General features: G+C 41.9%; 1 protein-coding gene across 1 annotated transcript; it reads left to right on the forward strand.

Moving 5' to 3' along the window:
- NCF4 (neutrophil cytosolic factor 4) lies at positions 1–26,932 on the forward strand. Its single transcript, XM_051961733.1, has 10 exons — positions 1–283; positions 6,971–7,055; positions 8,220–8,373; positions 9,463–9,533; positions 16,622–16,749; positions 20,320–20,377; positions 21,827–21,925; positions 23,534–23,667; positions 25,054–25,119; positions 26,562–26,932. The coding sequence occupies exons 1-10, from the start codon at positions 252–254 to the stop codon at positions 26,755–26,757; spliced, it is 1,023 nt and encodes a 340-aa protein (XP_051817693.1). The 5' UTR covers positions 1–251; the 3' UTR covers positions 26,758–26,932.
- Positions 26,933–27,837: the final 905 nt, after the last annotated feature.

Raw genomic sequence — 27,837 nt, forward strand, 5'->3', positions numbered from 1 at the left:
TGGGATTGAGAGAAAAGGTGTTAGTGCAGCTTGGACGCAAAGAGGAGTTGATCAGAAGGAATTTCCCATATTTCCTAGGGCTTTGGACATCCTGGGAATCCCTAGGCAGAACTACCCGGCCCTGGGGAATCCCAGAGATCACACAGACCCAGAAGGCAACTAGAGGGAAGTGAGAGGTTGGGCTCCAGCTGACTGCCTGAGTTGCCCAGGCCTTGTGGACCTCCAGCTTCTTTCTCTGACCGTCCAAAGCCATGTCTCTGCCCAGACAGCTCCGAGAAGAGAGGTGAGTGGACAAACACCTCCAGTATAACCTCTGGCCTTGTCCTTTGAGTAGAAGTCTCCCTCAGTGCCCTGAAGGTTTTATATAGTAAGCTTCTCACTCTGGTGGGGGGAACTGATGGCAAAACTAGGAAAGAACAGGTTGAGTTAGAGTCCTTCTGGTGAATGAGGGATTCTAGTCAGTTTTCTTTAAAGATAGAAACTACCTCCTGATGCACTGATCACGGAGTTAGAAGTAGAGATTGACTTCTCAACTTTTTATTTGAGGAAACTGAGGCTTAAAGCAGGAAGTCCATGGTCACGTAGCCTGTAACAGGCAGACTCAGGTCTGCAATGTCAAAAGCCGGTCACTTTCTGAGTCAGACTCTCAGATCTAAGGGATGGTTCCCTTTCCTCCCCAAAGCTCTGTGACAATGGATAGTAATAATAGAGATGATAATATTGGCCCGGGCTGTTGGTAGCAGAACATTAAACACTATCATTATCTCAGGAGTCTTTGCTGTCTAAATGTCATTGAACAAGGTGATGAGGCAATAACAAGAAAAATTAGCCCGGGCAGCTAGGTGGCGCTATAGTGGATAGAGCACAGGCCCTGGAGTCAGGAGGAACTAAGTTCAAATCTAGCCTCAGATACTTCATACTTACTGGCTGTGTGACCTTGGGCAAGTTAATTAAACCCTGACTGCTCTTCCCCCTCCACCAGACAAAAAAAAAAAAAAAGAAAAATTAGCTATTTGATCCACAGGCACAATAGAAGGCAGACCATTAAATGTATCAGAACAATAACAGGAATGAAATTTCTTCCATGACTATTTTCACCTGAAATCCATTAAAAAACTTGGAAATTACTGATATTTAATAATAGTTGAGATTTATACTTTAAGGTTTGCAAAATGTTATTTAAATCAATGTATTTATATTTTGAAGCAAAACAATGAAAAAATCATTTTCATACAGTCAGTACAACTCAAAAAAGGTATTTTATATGAAAGTGACTCCACTTTATAAAGTTTGCTTTTTTAAAGTTTTAAATTCTACATATTACTTTTGAAACTGTCCTACTAGTTGTTCTTTCTGAATTTATTTTTTATTCTCTTAAAAAAAATCTTACAATGAACCTCTTTTTTTCCCTATCAGAACTGCTAATCCTCACTTTCCTTCCTAATTAAGAGCTCAGAGAAAGAAAGGAAAAATCTGCTTGTAATAAATAAACATAATCAAGCAAGATGAATCCAACAGTGGCCATATCCAAAAATGTGACCCTGTACCTTGGGTCCATCCCCACTCTATTAGGTGGGTAATAATTTTTTGTAACAACTCTTCTAGGGACATGTTTTTTCATTGTTTTCATCACACTTTTTTCTCATTCCATCTAGCCCCCAAAATGAAAAAATTTCTATCTCCCCAGAACATTTATATTTTCTCAATAACCTTCAAAGACATTGTAATTCTAAAAAGATGCCTGTTTCTCTTCTTCTGATTAGAATGTTAGCACTACATTATAATAACTCTTTCTAATTCACTCAAATACATCTATCTTTCTAGATTCCTCTGAACACTTATGTTTGTATTTCAAAATTCCTCATCATTTCTCATTTTTTTATCAAAAAATTCTTCAAATTTCTCTAGTCCTTTGATCTTACATTCCCAATAAATTCAGAGGATTATACTCAGCTTTGCAAGATATGTCATTCTTTGTTGAAATCCTAAATCTTTTGGAATTTAGAATACCGTATTCCAAGATCCCCTCTGATTTTTGCAGAAGCTACCATGTTTTGTGTGATCCTGTAATTCATTGTTGTGTAGTTCCTTGATTCTTGAACTGCTTTCCTCTCTCCTCCATACGTGCTTGAAATATTTTTTCTTTGACATGGAAACTCTGGATTTTGGCTCTAACATTTCTGGAAGCTCTTTTCAGGAGATTCTTTCTTTTTCCTTTGCTCTGAGGTGAAATCAGTTTCTTCTGATTCCTTTGTGATTGTCTGGTCTAGTCCGAACTTCAGGATTTTGCTGAAATGGGTATGGAAAGCTATCTTCCATTCAGCTGGTTATCTTTTCTACAAGTCTTCAAAGCACTTTTTGGATGCATTATTTTATTTGAAAATCATATCCATATTGTGAAGATGGGACTTTGTTTCCCCCCATTTTACGAATGAGAAAACTGAGTTGAGATTCAGAATCAGAGAATCTGGCTTTGAACCTTGCAAATCATTTCTCCTCTCTGGGCCTTAGTTTCCTTACCTGAAAAAAAGACTATATAATTGCAGTGTCTTTCAGTTCTAAATCTGTGACTTAGGATTTATATAGCAAGGGTGATATTCCCATCTGTTCTGTGAGAACACACACAGACTTATGTCTATCAAGCATATATTTCCAAAGCTGTGGGGCTCTTTTGGAGCCTAGAAAGAAGACAAGGTGACTACTTCTATGGGGCTTATAGTCTACTTGAAGGAAAGCAAACAAGACATTCACACTTGGAATGAAATAATTGCTGAGCTACTCAGTAGTGGCTACAAGTACTAGGAGAAGATTGGAGGAGGGGGAGTTCCCCGCAGGCTAGAGGAGTTGGTTCCCTTTTAAGCAGCCAAATTCATTGATCTTTGGGAACATCCCTCCTTTCCAAGCCCCTCTTCCCTCTTGATTTGTCTGAAAAAAGCTCTAAATAATGAGCACATCAGGATCCATGACTTATTGCCTGTGTGATTTTGGGCAAGTCATCACCCACCTGAGCCACCACTTTTTCATCCATTCTATAAGGAAGTTACCTCTAAGGACCCTTCAACATCACAAGTCTAGGAGTCTGGTATTTTCATTGGACAAGAAAACCATATTTGAGTAAATGAATGCATGGATTTATTAAATGCTTCCTATCTTTTGAGTACTCTGCTAAGAACTGGATAGACAAAAATCAGGGCAGCTCTTGCCCTCGAGGAGCTTACATTCTATTAAGAAGAAAAGCATAAAGGGAAGTGGTGGCTAGGGAGGCCAGAGATGGTGAATGGGACCATGGGAGCATAAATTCTCATGCACACTTACACTCAGGCTTTGGGAATCGAAATTCATTTGGCCAAAGAAGCACCATATATGCTTTTTCAAAGAAGAAGTAAACCTTTGTTTTCTACTGGGTGGCCATGGGAGCTGTCCAGGTCAGGGAACCACTTTGCCCTTGTGGGAAGACAGACCTGTCTCTCGAATGTTGTAATATTGTAGGAGAGGAGCTGCTTCCTGCGGTCAGGAGAGATGCAGCTGTGGGATGGAGCTCTGACACTGAACAGCTTGGTGACCCCAGGCAGATGGCTTACCCACTCTTTCTCTCACGAAATCAGAGACTAGAAGGGAGTTTAGGGGCTATCCGGCATGCCCTGGTCACTTCTTCTCCACAATGGGTTTTCTTAATGAAGAGAAGCAGTGGGGTTAATAGAGAGCTGGTTTTGGCCTAAGGAAAACCCGGTTCAAGACTAACCTCTGATACATACTTTTAATATCTGCTTGGGCAAGCCACTTACCCTTTGAGTTTTCTTAAATATAAAGTGAGGAGATGAGATCTGACTGGCTCCACCATCCCTTCCAAGCCTAGATCTCTGGTCCTAGGACTGTGGGCAAATCATTGGACTTCTCAGAGTTCTCCACAACTCTTAGAACCCAAAATGGCATAGCAGGAGCTGATCTGCCTTAGTAGAGGGATTATGCTAGATGGGGAAAACCCCCCTCCCTCACCCTTTCTTTCACTAATGAAAACAGATTTGGACCAAAGAATCTTCCTCCTCTTCCTCCCTCCTTTTCATCTTTTTCAGTCCTCCTTTTTCTCTTCTTCCTCCTCTTCTTCTTTCTTCTTTTTCTCCCTCTCCTCCTCCTTTTTCTTGCTCTTCCTCCTCCTCTTCCTCTTCCTCCTCTAATTTTTCCTTCCTCTCCTCCTTCTCCTTCTCCCCCTCCTCCTTCTCTTACTTTTCTTCTTCTTCCTCCTCCTCTACCTTTTCCTCCTTTTCCTCCTTCTTTCCTCCTTTTCTTCCTCTTTCTCCTCTTCTTTCTCTTCCTCCTTTCTTCTCTTCTTCTCCCTCCTTCTCTTTCCCCTCCCTTCTTCTCTTTCTTCTCTCTCCTTCTCTTTCTCCTCTCCCTTTCCATCCTCCTCCTCTTTATCCTCTTTTTTTCTCTTCTTCTTCCTTCTTCTCCTCCTTTCACATTTTCTCAGAGTACTTTCTTCATGATCACCTTGTCATTTAAGGGCTTCTGCATATCACCTCCCATCTACATCTACACTTTTTTCACATCACTGCCATTCATATATTTTTCCTCCCAGTCTGACTCGCTGTTCCCCAGACTTGGCATTCCACTTCCCTCTTCCACACCTTTGCCAGATCAAGCCCCACTCCTAGGGTGCCCTTCCTTCTTCCTTCCACCTCTTAGTCCCAGTCTTTTCTTTGAGTTCAGGCGATTTTTCTCCGTTCCGATTTCTTTGGTCCCCAGTTGTTACTGTTCTGTCTCTCCTCAGACAGTCCTAGAACATTTTGTCAGGTACTTATCCCCCTCTTTCACTGAATATTTTATTTTGAACTTCTCTCTGTGTAAATGTTAGAGTTCCTCAACAGAATGTCAGCTTTTAATGAATAGAACTGGCTTTATTTTTCTCTTCTTATCCTTGGCTGGTTAGTCTGTGCTAAAAACTGTGGAATAGAAATATACTCCACGAAGCAGGTAGTATACATATTGTCCCCATTATATAGACATGGAAACTGAGGTGCATTGTCTCCATCAGGGTCACAAAGCCAGTATGTGTCAAAGCTGAATCAAACCCAGATCCTCTCCTTACTCTGAGCAAAAAGCTCTTTGTACTTAGGAGATTGTTGTCATTTGTCCTTTGTTCTCTGGGAGGACATGACATCAGGAAGGGGATGCCATGGCATGCAAGTAAATTAGATTTAAATGAGGGAGGGTTGTGCACCATCACCTGCCTCACTTTCCCCTTCAGAGCCATCTGAGTCTAATGGCCAGATATAGATCAGAAGATGGCCCTGAATGCAATGGGAGCTCTTGGTCTTTTTAAGCTAAAAGCTCTTAGTTTGACCATGAGATACAGCGTTCCAGGGAATCCCTCTTCATCCAGAAACAGAGCACCCCAAAGGTGCAGGGATTTGAAATTTAATTCCCGTGCAATGAACATCCATCTTTATAATGACAGTTCTCGTGCTGTGCAAGATTCTGAAAGGCTGCCTAAATCAGAAAGAAAAATTCAATTAAATTCAATGGAATTTAGTATTAAAGAATTATTATTAATGCAATTGAATTTTTAGCCAGAATATTCAATTAACCACAATATGACCTTTCTGGACTTTGGTTTCTATAATCAGAGGAAGCTGAATTAGATGTTCTCTAAGGTCCTTTCCATTTCTGACATTTCATTTTCTAAACTGCCTTCCAGCTCTGACCATCCCTGTTCAAAGTCTCCTCCCGGCTCTGACATTTCCTGTTCTAAGCCTCTTTTCAGCTTTATTTTTCTTTATTTTTCTTTTTAAGTTCTCTTCTAGGTCTGACATTCCATCTTCTAAGTCCCCTCTCAGACTTGACATTCCCTGTTCTAAGTCCTTTCCCGGTCCTGAGTTTCCATGTTCTAAGCTCTCTTCCAGATCTGACATTCCATCTTCTAAATCCCTCCCCCCAGGTCTGACATTCTGTTTTAAGGCTCCTCCCAGCTCTGACATTCTCTGTTCTAAATCTCTTTTCACTTCTGACATTCCCTGTCCTAAATCTCTTCCCAGCTCAGATATTCTTTGTTCTAAGCCCCTTTTCAGCTCTGACATCCCTGTTTTAAGCTCCCTCCCAGCCCTGACATCCTCTGTTCTAAGCTCCCTCCCAGCTCTGACATCTCCTATTCTAAGCCCTCTCCCAGCTCTGACATCCCCTGTTCTAAGCTCCTCTCACCTCTGACATCCCTTGTTCTAAGCCTTTTCTCAGCTCTGACATTTCCTATTCTAAGGCCCCTCCAGTTCTGACCTTCCTGTTCCAACATTCTCTGTTAGAAAAGCTCCCCCAACAGTAATAGTCCATAATTCTAATAAAATATAGATTCAGATGAGCATCATTCCCTTTATTACTTCTGGCTCTTATCCTAGCCAACTGTGCACCTGTTATCTGCCTGTTGTTGCCCTTATCCTTGTATCTCCCAAAACATCTACACACAGTGAGGTACTTAGAAAATGCTTCCTGAATGGATGCGGGTCTCTGTATGTTTATGACCCCCCAATCAGGGTCCTCTGAGGATCCCTGCTTTGATGACTTGATGACCTTTTCTTTCTTTTTTTATGAGAGCTTTTTTATTTTCAAAACATACGCTTGGATAATTTTTCACCCTTGACCCTTGCAAAACCTTGTGTTCCAATTTCCCCCCTCTCCCAATCCCCTCCCCTATGGCAAGTAATCCAATATATATTAAACATGGTAAAACATATATGTTAAATCCAATATATTTATACAATTATCATGCTGCACAAGAAAAATGAAATCAAAAAGGAAAAAAATGAGAAAGAAAGGGGACAACAACAAAAAGAGTGAAACTGCTATGTTGTGGTCCAGACTCAGTTCCCATCATCCTCTCTGGATGCAGACGGCTCTCTCTATCACAAGTCCATTGGAGCTGGCCTGAATCATCTCGTTGTTAAAAGAGCCACGTGATGACTTTTCCCTTTTGCTTTCTCAGTGACTTCGACCAGCTCCCAGATGATGTGCCTATATCAGCCAACATCGCTGACATCGAGGAGAAGAGGGGCTTCACCAGCCACTTTGTAAGAGAGACTTTTGAACTCCCAACCCAGAGCATCCAGCCTGCTCTGGGCAGGGCCAAGGGTGGGGAATGGGGACTGGTTCCTGGGTCACCTGGGGCCTTCTGCTTTCAGGGCCTCTTTCAGGCCCATAAGGAGGCAAGGAATATCCTCCCATTTACCAAAGACTCCAGCTCAAACCCAGCTTTCCCTTCCAGCCCTCACCTTCCCCAGCCCCCCTGCATCCTGGAGATGAAGGAAGCTCATCAGATGCTCCTCAAAGAAAGCTAAGATATTGATGACCGATAATGGCTCCATGTTATCCTCTCCTTGGAGACTATAGATTTAAGAGAGCCTAAGAGTAGAGGCTGGCTCATCTATCCTTATTTTGCAAAAGAGGAACTGAATCTCAGAGAAGGGCAGTCATTTTTCTAAGGTCACACAGCAAATGGCCAAAGAATTCGAATCCACGTCCCCCGACTCTAAATCCAGCACTCCACATTGCCATGACTGACAGATCCACGTGTTGGAAGGAACCTTCTATGCTCTAAACCATAAATAGCTCAGACCTACGGGGGCCAAATTACTAGAAGAGTTCAGATGCGGTAACAGGATTATGGGGAAAGATAGGAGTTAATGAACCAATTAGCAAGCTCGGTGATTGGCACTGGGCAGACAAAGGCAACTGCCTTCAGTCTAACAAAGGACACGCAGGGTATATTCAGAATAAATGTATAAATATAAGATTTACGGTTGGGGGAGGCAAGTACGAAACGTTTAATGTAAAAGGTGGAACTTGAACAGAGGAAACCAGAGGTTCCAAAAAGTGAAGTTGAGGAGGAAGGATGTTCCAGGCCTGTGCAAAGGTGTGGTGGGAAATTCAGTACTCTGTGTAACGAACACAATTAAGGGCAATTTGGGCAGAGGCCTTATACCCCCCTCCCACAGAATCACAGAATTTACCCATCCAAGTGAAGACAGGAGAAAGAACAACGAATTTGGAATCTGTTTCATTTCCTGTGTGACCTTGGGCAAAGAGCTCACCCTCTCTGGGCCTCCGTTTTTTTAACCATAAAATGAAGAGGTTGCCTTCGATTTTTCTGAGTTCTCCTTTCTTCAGCCCTCAGACCCTCTTTAAGCTTCCTCTGTGACCTCTGAACCAACCTCTGAACCTTTGTCTTCCCTCAGGTGTTTGTCATTGAGGTGAAGACGAAAGGGGGAGCCAAGTACCTCATTTACCGCCGATATCGCCAATTCTATGCCCTACATACTCAACTGGAGGAGAGGTTTGGGCCTGAGAGCAAGACCGTCCCCTTTGCCTGCACCCTCCCCACGCTGCCAGGTAGGCTCCTCCCCTTTTGCCTGTACCCTCCTTATTTACTTACTTACTGGCAGCTAAGCTCCGCCCTTTTGTCTGGACCCTCCCAACACTGCCAAGTAGGCTCCTCCCCTTTGCCTGCACTCTCTTTATACTGACAGAAAGACTCCGCCCCCTTTGCCTGCCCTCTCCCTATACTGCCAGGTAGGCTCCTCCCTCTTTGATTATACTCCCTCTACAAAGGCAGAGAAGCACTGCTGACTGCTTTCAGTCTACCTTAGTAGTCAGGTCTTCCTGACTTCGGGGCTGGTGCTCGCCCCACAGCGCCCCCTAGCTGCTCCTGCCGTCCCTTCTAAATCTGAGATTGGGGAATGCTGTGATTTCTGTGATAAAGCTACTCTGCAGCGCTGGACAAATCATTCTTGTTTGCGCCTATTTCTCCAGCTGCAAGACGAGTAGGTTAGAGTGGGATTATATTTTCTGTGTCTCTGAATCTTAGGCTATTTTTTTTTTAATGCTATTGAGGAGCAGCTAGATTGTGCAGCGGATAGAGTGCTGACTGACCCTGAGTTCAAATCCTGCCTCAGACACTTAACACTTCCTGTCTGTGTGACTTAAGTCACTTAACCCCAATTGCCTCAGCAAAAAAATAAAAATAAAAATGCTATTGGATCTGTTTTTAAATATGTCTAATAGTTCCAATCCCTCCGCCCACACAAAGCAGGACGCTCTTCTGTAATCAGAAATGGGGATAAATAAATCCAGACGTTGGCCCTGCCCGATAATGGGTTCCGCGTTCCTCTCCTGTGGTCCACCGCCTTTCCGCTAAGTCCCCTAGAGTGGCCACGGTGACTACTGATTGCTTAGAGTTCTGAAGTCTTTCTTTCACCTCATCACGGTCAGGACTGGGTCTCTTCATCTTTTTTCACCCGCGATTATTTTTCACTGGTGAAATTTTTACCCGTCCCTGGGTATTTAAGTATATAAAACAGGCGTGCTAACTAACCTTTACCGAGAGCAAACCGTGCTTTCACAGCCCCATATTCAGTTCCGGGACCCCCGAAGGGGGACAATCTAGCACAATTTCTGACGGGCGCTCGTTGCTCTCTACAGCCAAGGTTTACGTCGGTGTGAAGCAGGAGATCGCCGAAAGCCGAATCCCCGCGCTCAACTACTATATGAAGGTACTTCTGAGCTCTGAGAGCGGCGAAAACCGGATCCCTCCTGGGCCGCAAACCTCTCCCTCTGGCCCAGGCATGAAGAAGTCTCCATTTTAAATCTTAGGCCCTATCCGTTCAGTGAGTGCTCCCGAACCTCTCTGGAGCCCCTCGGGGTGGATTCCCAAGCAGGGGGGGTGGAGAGCAGAGAATCTTGCTTTTCTGTATCAGGGATGCTCATCTGCATTCACTTAAAGGAGTAGTGGAGGGAATGCTTCTCTCTCTCTCTGTCTCTGTCTCTCTCTCTCTCTCTGTCTCTGTCTCTCTCTCTGTCTCTATCTCTGTCTCTCTCTCTCTGTCCCTATCTCTCTCTGTCTCTTTGTCTCTCTCTTTCTCTATCTTCCTCCCTCCTCCCTTCTCTGTCTCTGTCTCCCTCCCCCCCCAACTAACTCTGTCTCAGGGTTGCTGACAAATGAGATTGTAGCACATTTAGCACAATTCTTGGTACTTTTATTATTATTTTATATATTTATTTAATATTTTATCATTATTATTATATTGATAAATTTATTTATTGGAGCACATTTAGCACAACGCTTGGTACTTTTATTATTATTTTATTACTTATAAATTACAAATTTATTATTAATATTATATATAATAGATTATATTATTATTATTATTTGTGATTGAGACAGTTACTCACTTCTATCTGTCTCAATTTCTTCAACTGTAAAGTGAGGATAATAATAGTACTAATTTTCCAGTACCGTTGGGAGATAATATTTGTAAAGTACTTAGCACAGTACCTAGCATATATTAAGTGTTTAATAAATGCTTCCTTCCTTCCTTCCTTCCTTTCTTACCTAAGTGATTTCAGACAAGTCATTTGATGCTTCTGAGACTAGTTTATAAAATGAGAGAGTTGGACTATTGATCCTCTAGGCCCCCTCCTGATTCAGAATCTCTAATCCTAAATCTTTCCCTCTTTCTGGGTCTGTTTCTTTCTTTTGTGAAATGAGGGGTTTGGACAAGTTGTCCCCTATGCCAGAGTCAGCATTATTCCCACTGCATTGTACTCAGGAAGTGATAATGAGAAAAAGATTGGACGATGTGATGAAAAGAGCTGTGTGTTCTTCAGTAATTCCTTAGTTTCTCTGGATCCCATTTACCTCATGTATGATATTTCCTATTTGCTTGGACTACTTACTTGCCTCAATTCAACAAGCTGTGTTCAAGGTCTTGTACTAGGTCATGGAGATTAAAAAGCTCCATACCCATAGGCCTTTGCCCTCAAGTTGATGTTTTATAGGGAAGAGGGGGAGTATAGGTTATGGATAGTTAATCTGGATGGAAATGCTAACAACTGGTATGATCAGCAGAGGCTGCCTGTAGGAGATGGCTCTGGCTGGAACCTTGAGTGAGACTGAGGAGTCTAATGGGAGGAAGGAAAAAGAGATTGCATGGCAGCCATCGGGGAACAGCCTGAGCATTAGCCTGAAGGTAGGAGGTGCTAAGTTTATGAGACTGCACACAAAAACCAGGTGTCCTAGCATGCATAGAGCACATGAGGGGGAGTAATATAGACTGGAGGGGCTTTAACTAACTACAGCAACAGTCATTTAAACCTCTAAAGAGCATTGTAAAGTTCACAAAGTGTTTCGCTTGTTGGCAACTATCCTCCAGAGTAGGAATTATTATTAGCTCCATTTTACAGATGAGGAAACTGAGACAGATAATGGGTAACTTCCTCATGGTTATAAAGCTAATAGTCAAGAATCTGAATGCAGATGTTGACTCCAAGTCCAAAACTACCCCATTGCGCCACCTAGTAAATGACAATCAGAGGATGTTCGTGTTTAATCCTAAAGTCCAAAGGGAGCCCCTTAAAGTCCTTGAAGAGGAGAATGACTTACATTTTAGAAAAATCACTTTGACCACTGTGTGAAAGATGAATTGGAACGTGGAAATCAATGAGGAAGCTATTGCAGTGGTCCAGGCTAGAAGTGATGAGAGCCTGAGCTGGAACGATCACTATGTAAACGAAGAGAAGGGGACAGATAGGAGAGATATTGTAATTCTAGAGCTAGGCAGCTAGCTGGCAGAATAGATTTAAATGCAGATAGACCCGGGTTCATATTTTGCCTCAGATACCAGTTGTGTGACCCTGGATACTTTGCATAATCTCAGTTTCCTTATCTGTAAAATGGGGAGATAATAGCATTCAGTTTCCTTATCTGTAAAATGGGGAGATAGTGATACTAATTTCTCCAGGTTGCTGAGAGGATGAGCTAAAATGTCATGTCACATACTCTGCCGACTACAGAGTGCTCAGCTCTCGTTAGATAGTAAATGCTAGTTCTTATAATTATCATTATTAGGACTGCCAATCCTTGGCAGCTAATAAGGTGCATGAGGAAAAGGGCAGAGTCAGAGATGACTTTGAGGTGATATACCTGGGAGCCTGGGAGAACAGTTTAGAAGAAGAGAAGGTCTAAAGGGGAAGTTTTCTTCACAGTGACCTCAGAAGGAACACATAGCAATATGTTTTTTCTTTTCTTTTCATTGAATTTCATTTAAAAAATACAATTGACATTATATCACTTAGTTTTTCTTTCAGTCCCAATCTGAAGGACTTGTTAGTGTAAGGCCATAAATGAGAAATGGTTGGGAATCAATTGGAAATCAGACACACAAGGATATGGGCTAGAGAAGGAGAATTTTGAGGGTCCTATCCTGGAGCGTACACCAACTTTGGAGGCAAAAATCACATAAGGGAAAGGGATACATGGATAGCTTTGGGGAAGACCTGAAAATGGCCTGAGAAGAAAGAAAGGCAGACTTTGGGGACCTTCTCAACTCTTATCAATGAAGATGGCAGAGCCGTATTAGGAGTTTTGACAATTAAGGCAAATGTGATTGAGGGTTGGGGGTCAGGCTACCCTACAATGAGGAACCAGAGTAGGCCTCATATCTAAATTTAAAAGGAACCTCCAAGACCTCTGATCCATCTCCCTTGATTTATAGATGAGGAAAGTGAGGGCCATGAAAATAAGGTGATTTTTCAAAATCCCTCAGCTATTAAATGTCAGAAACATAAATCTTCCTGGCACTACCATCAATGGTGTTTCCACAGTACCAGGTTTTTGTCTATATAACAGCCCAGAGCTTGAGCGTACATGTTTTCTCAGTCCCACGCCAGCTAAACACAGAGAGACTCATCGTGAGATTGCCATCGATTGGGGGTAAGGGGGTGAACATTTCAACCATGATAGCTTTGGAGACCAACCATTGAAAAGTGTTAGGCAGGCTGTGATCAGAGCCACCAGAGGGAAGAGATTTTTATCCCTCAAATCACAGATCCTAGAAAAATTAAATAAAAATTCCCTCTAATAAGCCACCATCATGTCCTCTTATTCGTCCATGTAGATGTGATTTTCTGGTTTCACGTCCCAGGGTCGTGCTGATTAGCCCAGTTTGAAGCCTGTGGAAATAATGAAAAGGAAGGAAACCACTAAGAGATCCAAAGAGACTCTGATCTGCCCTAAGCCTGAAGGAGGAAGCCCGTGCCCACCCCCTCAGCGCCATAATGAGAAGGTTTTCTGATGATTCGCTCAGAGACCATTCTCCTCTATCAGGAGGGGCTGATGGGAGCAGTCCTTCTGTCATCTCCAGTTTTCTCCCCTAGTAATGGTGGGGAAGGCAGCCTTCTATTTCTGATTCTATACAATTAGTGCCAGAAACAATCACCTGCCTGCCCAGTGTTTGGCCATTTGTCTACTTCCAGCCACCCCCCAAATATTGGTTGAGCGTCTGTGACCCACTAGTCCCTGCTCCAGCTCCAATTTCAGGCTCAAAAATAAACAGAGGATGAGGATGGCTTACTCACAAAGACATTAATGTCATGGAATGGTAGAGCCTGGACAGTGCAAGGGAGGGGGAGGATGTGAGGTTGAATCCTTGAAGTCTCCCTCTGGTTCTGTTTTCCAATCTGTAAAATGGGAGGGCCATATTGACTGATCTTACAGGTCCTTTCTCGTTCTGGACCTATGATCCTAGATAAGGAGGAAGGGGTTTTGGCCAAAGCCCCACAATTAGTCAAACACAATTTATCATCTAGCATTTATTAAGCATCTTCTGTGTGCTGGGAATTGTGTTACGTGCTGGAGATACAAAGAAAAGCTCTTAAGCTCACAGTATAGTGGGGAAAACATGCCAACAACTATGTGCAAATAAGATGTAGACAGGTTAAATGGGAGATAATCAGGAGTGGGAAGGCATCAAAACAGCAGTCTGCTGGGATGAAAACCTAGAAAAATCACTCTCTTTCTCTGTCTCTGTCTCCATCTCTCTCTGTCTCTATCTGTCTGTCTCTCCCTTCTTTCTCTCCTCTTCCTCCTCCTCCTCCTCCTCCTCCTCTCTCTCTCTCTCCTCTCTCTCTGTCTCTGTCTCTCTGTCTCTCTGTCTCTCTGTCTCTCTCTCTCTCTGTCTCTCTCTGTCTCTCTGCCTGCCTGTCTGTCTCCCTTTCTCTCTCTCTCTATATATATTTTTTCCCTCTCTCTATCTGTCCCCCCCCCCCCCTTCTCTGTCTGTCTGTCCCTCTCTTCCTCTCTCTCTCTTCTCTTCTCTCTCTTCTCTTCTCTTACTTCTCAGTAAAGGGTCATAGATTTAAAGCTAGGAAGAACTTTAGAGGTTTCTAGATCAAATCTCTCATTTTTCAGAAGTGGAAACTGAGGAGCAGAGAAGCAAAGAGACTTTCCCATCACATAGTTCCATAGTCAGAATTTGAATTTGGATCCTACAACTCCAAATTGAATGCACTTTCCACTATACCGATCTCTCGCCACCCCGCCTTAGCACCTTAACCCACCGACGCCCCATGATTCCAGCCCTGACCTTCTCTGGGTAGGGAATTTTGGTTGGGTAAACTAGGGATCCAGGAAGGATTAGAGCTGTTCACTATTCCCCAGTCCCAAAGGAGGGAGTGCATGAGCTTCAACTGTGATAGCTTTGCTGCTCCAGCAGGGGGCACTGTAACAACAGCAAATACAAATCAAATCTGCATAAAGCTGTGAAATACTAATTTGTAATTAAAATGCATGAATCCAAATATTATAGCTTAGAGCTTAAGGCACCAAATGTTTAAATCTTCTATTAGCAGCTTCCTTGCATATTGAGTTGTTCTGTCTGTATGCGCTTGGGACAATAAGTTTCTCTTCATATCGCTATGGGATACAGTGGAGAGAAGGCTGGAATGGTTGGCCATTTCCTTCTCCAGCTCATTTTACAGATGAAGAAACTGAGGCAAACAGGGTGAAGGGGCTTGCCCAGGGTCATGCAACTAGTAAGTATCTGAAGCTAGATTTGAACTCATGAAGATGGGTCCTCCTGATTCTAAGCCCCGTGCTCCATGCATTAGCTCCTCCTCTATTTTTTTGTCAAAAGTTGTACTTTTTCAGTTGTACTGAAGGAATTAAGGCAGGCAGAAATCAGGTGACTTATTCAGGATCACCCAGCAAGTCTTCACAACTATCTAGCCTGGAACTCTATCCAATGAGCCATGCAGCTGGGAGTGCTTATGGAAGACCTCCTATGAAAGAAAAACCAGGATGTGTTTGGGGAGAGATTCCCCTCCCTGTAAATCAAAAGCTGAAGTTCAGTTTCTAGGCGCTTCAGTATCCCAGGGGCCCTTTGTCTGCCCCCAATTCCATTGATGTCAGCCCCATTTAGAATTTGCTTCTGTTCAGAAGTGGGTACAACACTCTAGGTGTAATCTTAAAGTTTTTTTTTTTTCAATTGACAAACATCCTTCCTGTCTCTTATCGGGAAAAACAAAGGAAAAACAAAACCCTTGTAATAAATAGACATTATCAAGCAAGGTGGAGGTTCACACTTTGGCCTTGTCCAAATGGATGCGTTTCATTCTGTGCCTTGAGTCCATTCTCTTTCTGGCAGGAAGTAGGGAGCCTCTGGAGTCATGTCTGGTCATTGGCTAGCAGCATCCTTTAAACTCTGAGAGTTGTTTGTATTTGCGGGGCAGCTGTTATAAACTCCAGATGTGTTTGTGGCCATCGCATCCTTAGCTCCGAGCCCTGCGCTTCTTAATTCAGAGTGGGACCATGTTGGGAGCAGCTAGGTGGCGCCATGCGGGATAGAGTGCTGGGCCTGGGGTCAGGAACACTCATCTTCCCGAGTTCAAATCCAGCCTCAGATACTTATTAGCTGTGTGATCCTGTGCATGTGTGTGTGTATTCACACACACACACACACACACACACACACAACAGGATATTGGAGTCGCAAATACCTCTTCCACATATTGTGTCTTAGAGAAATCATTTAATCTCATAATACTCTAGGGGTGCACTGGTGAATGTTTAGCAATCAGATCCCCTCCTGCTCCCTAAATATACTTTTTAGTTTTAAACTTTTAACTTTAAAACTTGAAAAAAAGTTTAAGTTAAAAAAAGAAAGTTTAAGTTTAATATTGTCTTAATAGCATTTTGTATATTATTTACTTAAGTATAGATGATCAACAAAACAATAAACCAAACCCTGATCTGCAGCACTGTTAGTGGACTTGGAAGGAATAAAATCCCACACTGAAAATTTAATGCCCAGCTCTCCTGAGCCAAAATGAGCTGTTCCTACCATCCTCCTGTACTATTCCTTATCTAAGGCTAGACATTTCTTAAAGCCTCGATAGAGGAGATTTCTTCCCTGGAAAACTCCAGTCACTGGATCATTCCCGTCCCCAAATAAAGTCTCAGCAGGAGACTGACCTTTCCTTTTTAGAGACAAGAAAACTAAAGCCCACAGAGGGGAAAAGCCAGAATTCAAATTTAGATTTTGACTCCCAATGAAATGTTTTCCCTTATAAATATGGACCTCTTTTGTCCCTAGTGTGATTTTATTCCTCATTTCAAAGCAGACCCTCCCTCATTTCCTCTAGGGTCTGCCAACCAGCATATCAGCCCCATTCTCCCATACTGAGAGGACAAAGGATGGGAGTGAGGAGGAGAGAGACCTTTCAAGAAGATTGTTTAGGGGCTGGTCTCTTCGTCTGCAAGTTGATTTCTCTGTGCTTCCTATGACACCCCCTTTTTCTTTTCCAGAAACTTCTCAGCCTGCCTCCTTGGGTACTGATGGATGAAGACGTTCGCATCTTTTTCTACCAGTCCTCCTACGACTCCGAGCAAATCCCGCAGGCTTTAAGGCGACTCCGGCCTCGGACCCGGAAAATGTAAGTGGCAAAGCCCACCTTCTAGCTCCTTATCAGGACTGAGTCTCTGAAGGGATGAAAGAGACTCTTGGTGCTGGTATTAGAATCACGCTACAGGGTTCATTCTATCTCCAGAAGACTCTAGTTATACCTCACTCTCCTGGGGAAGCCCTTGCCCCTGTTATTGTTCTGCCTTCATTCTCCAAGACGAATTCTGTGGATGATACAAGGTGAGGTCCGTCCCATTTACCCCATCTCTCTTTTGGAGAAAGATCTTGGTCTTATTCCATGTTATGGAGAGTACACAGTGTGGAAATTTCTCTCTTTAATAATAATAATAGTTGTAGTTATTATTTATGTACAAATAATAAATATTATTATTTATAAAGTATAAATCACCTTACAAATATTTTCTCATTGGATCTTGACAATTCTGGGAGATAGTTTAATATTGTCATTCTATTTTAGAGATGAGGAAGCTGAGAAAGCTAAAATAAGTGACTTGTCTAGAGTCACACAATTTGTGTCTGAGTTGGGATTTGAATCAGGTCTTCTTAATTCTTGGTTAAGAAGACTTAATCCACTGTGGCTCCCAGCTCTCTCACTGATACAAAGTAATAATTTATTTCTAATTGTAGTCTCTGTGGAAGCGCCAAGAAGTTAAGGGGCTTGTCCAGAGTCACACGTCCACTATGTGTGGAAGATTTGAGATGGCATTTTTCTGATTTAAAGGCTGGCCATTCTTCTAAAATATTTTGACCTCAAGACTCCTTTATATACTTCAAAATTATTGAGGACCTCAAAGAGCTTTTGTTGACATGAGATATCTATTGCTATTTACTGTTAGGAATTTAAAATGATACAACTTAAAAACATTTATTGCTTCATATAAAAATAATAAAAAATCTATTACATGTTACCATAACATTTAAAATTAAAAATAACTATATCTTTTTTTTTTGACTGAGGCAATTGGGGTTAAGTGACTTGCCCAGGGTCACACAGCCAGGAAGTATTAAGTGTCTGAGGCCAAATTTGAACTCAGGTCCTCCTGACTTCAGGGCTGGTGCTCTATCCACTATACCAACTAGCTGCCCCAAAATAACTGTATCTTTTTTTTAAAAAGGTAATAAGTTGAATGGCATTGTTTTATATCTTTTTTTGAAAATCTCTTTAATATCTAACTTAATAGAAAATAACAGGGTTCTCATGTCTGCTTCTGCATTCAATCTAACTTGTTTTGGTCGAAGTATATGAAGAAAATCAGTCCTCACAAATACAAACTTGGAAGAAAAAGAAGTATTTTTCATTCAACAAATGACTTGGTCTTTGTAGTATCATAAAACTAGTGTTGATCATGAGGACTTCCTGAAAGGGTCTTGGACACCCTCAGGGGTCTGAAATCCACACTAGACTGTGGTAATCTTTAATTAATGGCTTAGCATGGAGTAATTAATAGAGGCATTGTGATCGGAGGAAAAGAGCGGGGTTACATTGCTGATATCCACTATAGCCAGGAAACATCTGGAGGAGAACGTTCAGTTCTGGGGAGCAGGTTTTAGGAAGTAAACTGACAACCAAGCCCAGATGCAGAAAAACATGACAAAAATTGTGAGAGGAAGTGAAAATGCTGCCATCTGAGAGGAGAGAGAAGGGAATATTTAGTCTGGAAAGACAAAGTTTGAAGATCCAAGAGATGAGGTCCTGGATTATGTGAAGGTTGTCCCTTGGAGGAGATATTAAGTTTTTCCTGTTTGGCCCCAGAGAGCCATAGTTTCAGAGGCAGATTCAGGCTTGACCACAGACCAAAAAAAAATAAATCCTTCTTAATGATCTGTGCTTTCCCAAAATGAAATAGCCTGAGATGGGGGACCATGGAAGCATGTGATTTAGAACAGAATGGGGCCTAGGGAAGGGCCTAGTCCAATTCCCTTGTTTTATAGATGAAAAACCAAGGCTGACTGACTTTTATAGTATTATACAGGAGCAAGTTCTGGATCACTGCGGGTCTTCAGGAGGTGAGAGGGTGCCCATATGTTGGAGACTTTACAAGAGGATTTCTGCAGCAATAAGGGCAGGGAGAGCAGGTCCCAGGTCAATGTCGCAGCAGATGAGAAGCCCAGACCTCCAGAAATGGCAACTAGTGGGGCTTGTGGTGCAGTGAAGAGTCCTGCAATTGGACTGTGAGGACATCTGGTCTTGCCACTTACTGCCTATGTGCCTTTGAGCAAGTCATTACTCTTGAACTCAGTTTTCTCATCTGTAAAATGGAAGGGTTGGCATGGCCAATATTCAAAGTTCCCCTCAGTTCGAAATCTTACTTTTCTATTAATTTGCTTGAAAATTTTAAGCTTCAGTCTTTCTCTTCCCTCTTGCCACCCATTACTCCTTGTTCTGCCTTGTGGGGAAAAAAAAAGGAATGAGCATTATTTAAGCACCTATTATGTGCCAGGTATTGTTTTATGATTATTATCTCATTTGATTTTCACAACCATCCTGGGAGACAGGTGCTGTTATTGGCCCTCATTTTTACAGATGAGGGAAATGACGCAGACAATTGATTTTCCCAGAGTCATACAGCTAAGAAGTGTCTGAGATTTAGTAAATGGCAGATCTTCCTGACTCTGAACCCAGTGCTGAACACCTTGCATTCAACAAAATAAGTCTAATTCCTTTTGACAATGACATCTCTTCAAAAATTAAAGACAGCAGGCCATCATGTCCACTCACTGACTTTTGCAAGTTAAAAATCTCGTATTTCTTCAATCAGTTCTCATATGACATGATTTCCAATCAATCTTTCAATCAGCAGAGATTTAATAAATGATTACTGCATGCTAGGCAATATGTTGGGCACTGAGGGTACAAAGACAAACGTATCTGTCCTCAGGGAACTTGCATTCTAAGCAGGGGATTCTATATCCATATATAGGTGCATACATATGTACATAATGCATGCATATAAGGCGATGTGTGTGCACATATATGTTGACCAATGTGTATGTGAGAAAACCTCACTATGTCCCTCACTATGCTAAGGCAAAAATGAAACAGTGATTGCCCTCAAGGGCCTCACATTCAATAGCTGAAGACAATATATACATTAATAGGTATATAATTAGTGATTTCTTTTTTGTATATGGCAGAGGGCCTCTCATAGTACTCTCTTTAGTTGACTTCCCATTCACCAACATTTTCCCTAAAGTGTGATGCTCACATTTAAGCTCTGAATCCAACCAACCCTACAGATGGAGGTTTTGGCCACTGGTAACAGGTACTGGAACTGCCTGGTACTGGTCCTGTTCTCAAGTCACAAGGGAGAGACCAGTCACTGCTCCAGTTTCTGCTTCCTTTCCAGGCTCCATGCAGGAGAGCCAGTCCAGCCCTGCTCTTTTTTAGTCAAACAATAATCATTTATTAAGCATGGGGTACTGGTTAGGGATCTTTAAAAAACCAATAACCCTAAAAGACAGTCTCTATTGAGAATATCAGGGAGCTCCCATTCAAATAAGACCAAAGGGAACATTTTCTTGGGGAAGAGGAGCTCTGTGAGCTTGTCCCTCATATAGAGCCTCTCTTTTCTCTTCGCAGCAAGAACATCTCTCCTCAAGCTCCGGGTTTTGACCGTCTGGGCGCTCCATGTGCTGAGGTACGTGTTCCCTCAGGTCTTCATACTCTCACCTAGAAAGCATCCACCGTGCAGAGCGACTTCTCAGCCACTCAGTCCCTCGGAGGACATTTTTTATTGGCTGCCACCTGTGCTCTGGTACTGCGCTAGGTTCTAGGTGTGGGAGTGTGGGTCTGTTAGCATAGGGGCTTGGGAATTCTATATTGGAAAGATGCATATTATATAAGAAGAATTGACTGTAGAGTCAAGTAAACTGAGTTTGAAATCTGCCTCCGACACTAACAGTGTAATAGTGACTCATTCTCTCAGAGCCTCAGCTGACTCATTTGTACGATAGAAAACTAACTCAAAGGGTTGTTATTCATTATAGATGACATTTCTATGGCCATTTAAGATGTGCAAAGCTCTTTGCCTTCAGTAACTTATCTGATTCTCTCAATTCAGCAAACTGCTTTACTGGAAAATGAGGGGGTTGGACTCCATGGTCCCTGAAGTCCAATGGTCTTACAAAGCCTGTTTCTTCCTTTGTCAAATGAGGGGGTTGGACCAGATGGCCCCTTGAGTCCCTTCCTGCTATAGAGATATGAGCTTATTGTCCATTGTTTGCCAGGGATTGTTGTAGAGAAGATCAAATGAGATAATGTGCTTATGTGGCACAGTGACTGCAGCAAGAGGTCTGGAGTCAGGAAAACCTGAGTTTAAATCTGGCTTCAGACACTTCACGTGTGACCCTATAACCCTGTTTGCCTCAGTTTACTCATCTGTAAAATGAGCTGGAGAAGGAAATGGCAAACCACTCTAGTATCTTTGCCAAGAAAACTCCAAACGGGGTCACAGATAGTCAAGACTTGACTGAACAATAACGTTCTTAAAGCGCTACTGAATTTATTAAGCAAGTGCTTAATAAATAATTTTTTATTCATTCAGATGTTGGTTATAGTGCATGATTGGGCAGATAGCATGTAGAATTATAGTTCTAGTGCTGAGATCATCTAGTCCAACCTTCTAATTTCACAAATGAGGAAACTGAGGCACAATAAGGTTGAGTGTCTAGAATAGTCTCACAGTTAGTAAGTAGATGGTCAAATCAGGATTTGAACTCACTTCTTCATGTTCGGTTCACTTTCCCCTATACCATGATGTCTGTTTGTTACAGCAGAGTCATCTAGTTCACCAGCATCACTGCAGCCACTTCAGAATTCTAGATTTCAAGTAACCAGAATAGTCTTAGAGACCAGTTGAAATCACATGATCAAGAGATGGATTCTTACTTATACAGTATAGAATCCAAGTTCAATAACTAAATCTCTTAAATCACTATTACCCAGAATTTGTTTTTTTTTTTTAATCTCACAACATGTATGTTTTCCTCAGAAATGCTTTTCTCCCTTCTTCTACTTTCCCAAGGATTGTAGAGATTTGAAAATAAATCTTCACACATTAATCCCAGCTACCTTTATGTTTTCTCAGGCTTTGTTTGACTTTACTGGAAACAGCAAACTGGAGCTGACATTCAAGGCCAAAGACATGATTTTCCTGTTGAGCCGAGTCAACAAGGACTGGCTGGAGGTAAGATGATTTTGAGAGTGAACTGAGAAAAAGAAACAAAATAATGAGTAGAAATGGGAAAGTAACTCAGAACCATATTCCATGAGGATATCTTGAGACCCTTGAGGAGCCTGATTATTGACCGACTGACTGACTGACATTTAACTCCTTGGGAGCAGAGATTGTTCTATCTTTTGTCATAGTTGTAGACACAATAAACATTTGCTGAGTGGCTGATTGATCTTCAAAGATTTGAAAAATCATTATGTGGATCTTTAGATTAGATTATTAGATATTATATCAGAGAGATTAGATTATTATGAGAGATCTCAGGAGAACTTTGTTTATATTTTTAATTACCTTAGCCACGAATGTGTTCTTTCCTGCTAATAAAATGTAAATTCTTTGCGAGCAGCAACTATTCCATTTGTCTTTGTATTCTAATTGCCTCCTTCAGAACCTTGGATGTAAGATTGCTTAAGCAAGATGTGGAGTTTGGGAACACTTTGGTGTAGGGCGCGCACATACACACACACAAACACACACACACACACACACACACACAAATGCACACAAACACACACAGAGACCCACATCTGAGATTTAATTAATCAACCAGATAATATTTGTTGAAAAATGCTTAGCACAGTGCCTGATAATAGTAGATACTATAAAAATGCTTATTCCCTCCATCCTTCTCTCTCCCAGTCAATCAATCAATAAGCACTTATTATACCTACTCTGTTAGACACTGTCCTTGGTGCTGGAAAAATAATGGCAAAGAATAAAGGAATATTCTTGTTTTTAAGGAGTTTGCTTTCTAATAGAGCTTAGAGGGGGATGAAACAATGTGAACTACCCTATGAAAACAATTTTAAAATTGTTTTTATATAATTGTTTTAATAAAAAAACTCTATGAAAAAATTTTAAGTAAAACTTTCTGAGTCGTTAATATATTTCAAGTAAAAGTATATGATGTAAATGCCTTGTAAATCTTGTGATCCTATATAAATGTTAGTTTAAAAAAATCTGAGGCAGGATTTCTTGACCTTGAACTTACCTGGAGGAAGCTAGAACGTAAAGTGGATAGAATTCTGGATCTGAAGTTAAGAAGCTCTGAATTCAAATCTGGCCAAAGTCATATGAGTAATAAATCACAGGTTCATACATCTCGAGATGAAAGAGATCTCCAAGGTCATCTAGTTCAACCATCTCATTTTAAAGAGGAAGAAACTGAGATCCAGATAAATGAAATGATTTGCTCAAAAGCATTACAGGCATTAAATGTCAAGGGTAAATTTGAAACTAGGCCCAGTGACTCCAAATCTTTCTTCTTTCCACTTTATCATGATGACTGACTATTGAGAGGGTTGACTTAGGTTGGTAGGGATAAGAGTAAGGGTACAGCAACCAATAATTGTAATCGCATTTTAAAGGATTTTTTTTTTTTGCAGAATACTGAGGTAGGGGTATGTTAGCTTTCTTTTTTTTTACAGAAAGGAAGATTGAGTCTCTCAGAGGTCAGATAAGTTGGCCTTATTAAGTGCCTGAGTCTAAACTTCAACTCAGTTACTTTGACCAGGCCGCCATATTGCCTCTCAAGGTTCTATGCTCTCTTCATCTTTCCAGGGCACTACCCATGGCGCCACAGGGATCTTCCCAGTCTCCTTTGTGAAGATCATCAAGGACCTCCCGGAAGAGGAAGATGGCCTCACAAATTGGCTTCGATGCTACTATTATGAAGACACAGTGAGCACCATCAGGTACTGAGGCTCAGAAGCTGGGATCTGCGGCCTTCTCTTCCTGTGGTTTCCTCCTAGCTCTCAATGGGGCTCTTTCCTCCCCCTTATCTCACCTGGGCCCTGAGAAAACAGGGTACTGAATTCTTTAAGAAGGGAGGTAGAGAGTCCTGGAGATGTAGCCACACGTAAGGGAAGTGAGTGTCAAAGGAAGAAAGGTGACCATGCTCAGTAACTGGGTCAGGGAGGGTCTGGGAGTGGCCATGGGGAGGAAGGATCTTGCCAGTAGAAAAGAGCACTGGGCTAGGTGCTGAGGGAACCAAGGCAAAAAATCCCAACAAACCAGCCATCTTTAAGGAGCTTGCATTGCATCTGGGGAAGACTCTTAGCTAGAAGCCAAAGGGAGGCAAAGTAATTTGGGGCTAAGATACCACAGAAGAGGTAGAAAGTGGTATTTGAAGTGAGCCTTGAACGTTAACCATTAGGAAGTTTTTTCTGGCGCCAAGCTTGAGTTTCCCTCTTTGCAATCAAGATAAAAATAAGAAATATTGATTATGTAAGCATATTGATTTTCTTGCTCTGTACCAGGTACTTGAGATACAAATAAAGAAGTGAGATAGTGGATAGAGCACCAGCTCTGAAGTCAGGAGGACCTGAATTCAAATCTGGTCTCAGACATTTAATACCTCTTAGCTGTGTGATCCTGAGCAAGTCATTTAACTCCAACTGCCCCAGCAAAAAAAAAAAAAAAAAGTGAGATCGTCCCTGTTCCCAAAGAGCCCCCCACTGATAGTGGATGTGATGGCAGCAGGGAACATGACATATTTGCAGAGAAGTCAATGCAGAATACTAAAAATTTTCCATAGATATGTACTCTTTTCCACTTAATTATTCTATCCAACAATGCCATAGATGACTCCTCCATGGCCTACTCCTCTTGTTTGCCTCATCTGGTCCCTCCATAATCTTGCCTTGGGATATCCACTCAATGTTTTGGAGGCCTTCCTCAGTCTCTTCTGACATCGAGAGGATATTAGCAGCTATACAATTCTCATACAAAATAATTAAACATTTATTTGATGGGGCAAGCCGAGGAAATCAGTAACGAATGGGCTCTGGAAGTACATCATCAGAACTCAACTTTGGGTTCCAAGAAGCAAAGGGGTGAGTAGGCATTGAATATAGTCTGTACAGAGTCATGGAGGAGGAAGATGAAATGTTGTGTACAGAGAACAGATTAATTCTGCCCATTATTCTTTGTTGTGTCACTTGGGTCAAAGGGACCAAAGCGACCCCTCTTCCATGTTTGATAGAATATAACAAAGGAGAAAGGCAGAGGGGCTGGGTGGACATCTGTCCTTCCCAAGCTTGTGCTGACAAATCTCTTATTTTTCTTTGTCACCTTCTTAGGGATATTGCAATAGAAGAAGACCTCAGGAGCACTCCGTTATATAAAGACCTGATGGAACTAATGAGGTAAGGAGCCCTCTGAAAGGGCAAAAGTAATGTTCTCAAGACATCTCAGTAACTTGAGGTCCAGGGGATGAGAGAGGGCAGCGATCCAGGCCGGTCCTTCTGACTAAGGTTCTTAAAGATTGAAGAAGTGGAATGTCGTGGGTTCTGCTTTCTTTGAACATAATAAGTTCCTGTTCTTTAATTAAGATCCATTCTCAAGTAATGGGCAAGTCTTCCCTGGTGAGAAGCTGAGACCCATCTAGAACGGAAATCAAACTCTGTGTGATGGCAGCAAGATGCCAACTGACTGCTTTTTTGTTCTTCAAATGAGGATTTGGGGAGGTGCTGATTCAGTGGGGGAAATCCTTTATTCATATTCTTTAAAATATCAGTCAGATGTTTCGTAGGAAACATCTGGATAATGTAGCAAAAATTATGAAATGGTAGTCAGAAGACCTGGTTCCATTAGTGACCACTTATATGACAGACAGTGGGCAAATCTCTTCTGCAGGCCTCAGTTTCCCCACCTACCAAATAATAAAGTTAGACTCAATCAATACATTAGTATTATATTTAAAGTATAATAATATATAATATATTTATTTGCATGTTTATTATATTAATACAATATCTCATAATATATTGGTTATTTATTAGTATGTATGCAGAAGAAATGTGTAGGCCTCAGTTTCCCCATCTACCAAATAATAAAGTTAGAATCAATCAATCAACACTTATCAACATTTTACTTACTGTATCATAATATAGTATAATGTATTTATTTATTGGTGTATGTTTATTATGTTAATACAATATATCATAACATTTTTTATTAGTATGAATTTATTATCATAATGCATTTATTATATTAACATACTATATTATATGTCGTTGGAATTATATTTATTATGTATTAACACAATATATAATATTTATTATATCAAAACAACATATAATGTATTTGTTGTATATTACATATTAATATATTGTATTATATTTTCATTATATGACAATACAATGCATTATAATACATTTATCATTTATTCAAGTTGTTTCTTGAACATTTGTTGATATAGCAAACTATTATATTACCATGTCTTAATTTATTATGCATCAAGTAAGCACAAAAAGAGTCACCCTCAAGGAACTTAGAATCTAATGGGGGTTAAATTAGCTGAGCAAAGTGGTAGAGTAGAAAGAGTCCCGGGTTTGGAGCCAGAGGATTCAAATCTTAGTACTGTGTGAGTTGAGCAAATCCCTTTGCCCCAGGAACTCGGTTTCCTCTTCTGTAAATGAATGGATTTGGACTAGATAACGTCGAAGACCTCTTTTTACTCTAGAGATGTAAGGATCAGCAAAGCAAAGCTTGTGCCCGAACATAGGTCGCCATGTTCTTCCCCATGTTTCTCTTTTGGAGACTTTCTGGACTCCCCTAAGCCTCCTGCCCTTGCTTTCCCCTCCAGGCGAGAGTTCCAACGCAGCGACATTGCTCTCAATTACCGGGACAGCCAGGGGGACCTGGTGCGGCTGCTGTCTGACCAGGACGTGGAGCTGATGGTGAAGCAGGCCTGGGCCCAGCCCACTCAGAAGCGGCTCTTCCCTTGGAAGCTCCACATCACGCAGCAGGACAGTCTCCACGTCTACAACACAGCCCCCTGAGAAGCCGTCGCTCGTTGGGCCGGGGCAGGGATGGGGCGGGAAGGTGGCGGATGATTCTCTCCCCCAGACTGGAGCTGACGACGCCCAGCCGGCCTCTTGTTCCAAGGTGCTCGGTTCCCATGCCATCTGCCCCTAACTTCCCCAGCCTGAATGAAATAAACAGTCTGCAGCCTCAGCCCCACAGCCGCCCAGTGGTGCAGTGAGACATGGTTTGGAGTTCCAATCCAGATAGAAACCTTTCTGCTTCCCTTAGACCAGAGAACATCAGAGCCGGGAAGTCTGGATTCTACCTCCCATACTTAGTCCCCGTGTGATTTGGGGCAAATTACCTCCTTTCTCTAAGCCCCAGTTTCTCTAAAATGAGGGGAATGAATTAGATTGCTTCTGAGGTGGCTTCCAGCCCTAAAGCTACAATCTCCCTGTCCTATTCTCTGTTCTAAAAGACTTTAAACAAACGAGAGGAAAAAGGGGACGAAGCTAGGTGATCCATACAAGCGGATCCCGACCTGGTTACAAGGTCACCACCTTCTGAGAAGAGGGGGACAAATGAATTAGCACCCGGACATTAGAATTGAGTGTGGAAACTCCTCTCGTAACACCAGGCAAACTGAGACCCACAGAATTATTGATTTAGAGCTAGAAGGAGCCTCATTGGCCAGATAGCCCAACCCCCTCATCCTACAGATAAGGAAACTGAGCCCCAGAAAGATCCTATGATCCTAGAGCGAGGCCTGGAAAGGACTTCAGAGGCTGGCTGGGTCAATACCCCATTTTACGTAGGAAAAAATGAGGTCAAAGTTCAATGACTTGCCCAAAGTCACATGGGGTAAGGAAGGGAGGTAACATTTGAACTTAGATCTTCTGAATTCCCCCATGATCTGTTTATCCTCTCCTTTTCATAAGCAGACTCAGAGACTCATGTCCAAGGTCACATTCAAAAGGAAGTTAGAAACAGCAGAATGGGAAGGAGTCAGTCTGGGCTCTTTTGCTCTAATTAGCTGAGTCTCCAGTTGCTGCTGTGGTCATTTCCGAGCCCTTTCCATCCTTTCAGAGCCTGGTTCCTTTTTTTTTTTTTTTTTT

Source organism: Antechinus flavipes, chromosome 5, assembly GCF_016432865.1.
Source record: "Antechinus flavipes isolate AdamAnt ecotype Samford, QLD, Australia chromosome 5, AdamAnt_v2, whole genome shotgun sequence".
Taxonomy (NCBI): Eukaryota; Metazoa; Chordata; class Mammalia; order Dasyuromorphia; family Dasyuridae; genus Antechinus; species Antechinus flavipes.

Coding starts and splice junctions, on each gene's coding strand:
- NCF4 (XM_051961733.1), top strand. CDS start 252: ATGTCTCTGCCCAGACAGCTCCGAGAAGAGAG. Junction 20,378..21,826: donor TGGGCGCTCCATGTGCTGAG/GTACGTGTTCCC, acceptor ATGTTTTCTCAG/GCTTTGTTTGACTTTACTGG. Junction 21,926..23,533: donor TCAACAAGGACTGGCTGGAG/GTAAGATGATTT, acceptor TCATCTTTCCAG/GGCACTACCCATGGCGCCAC.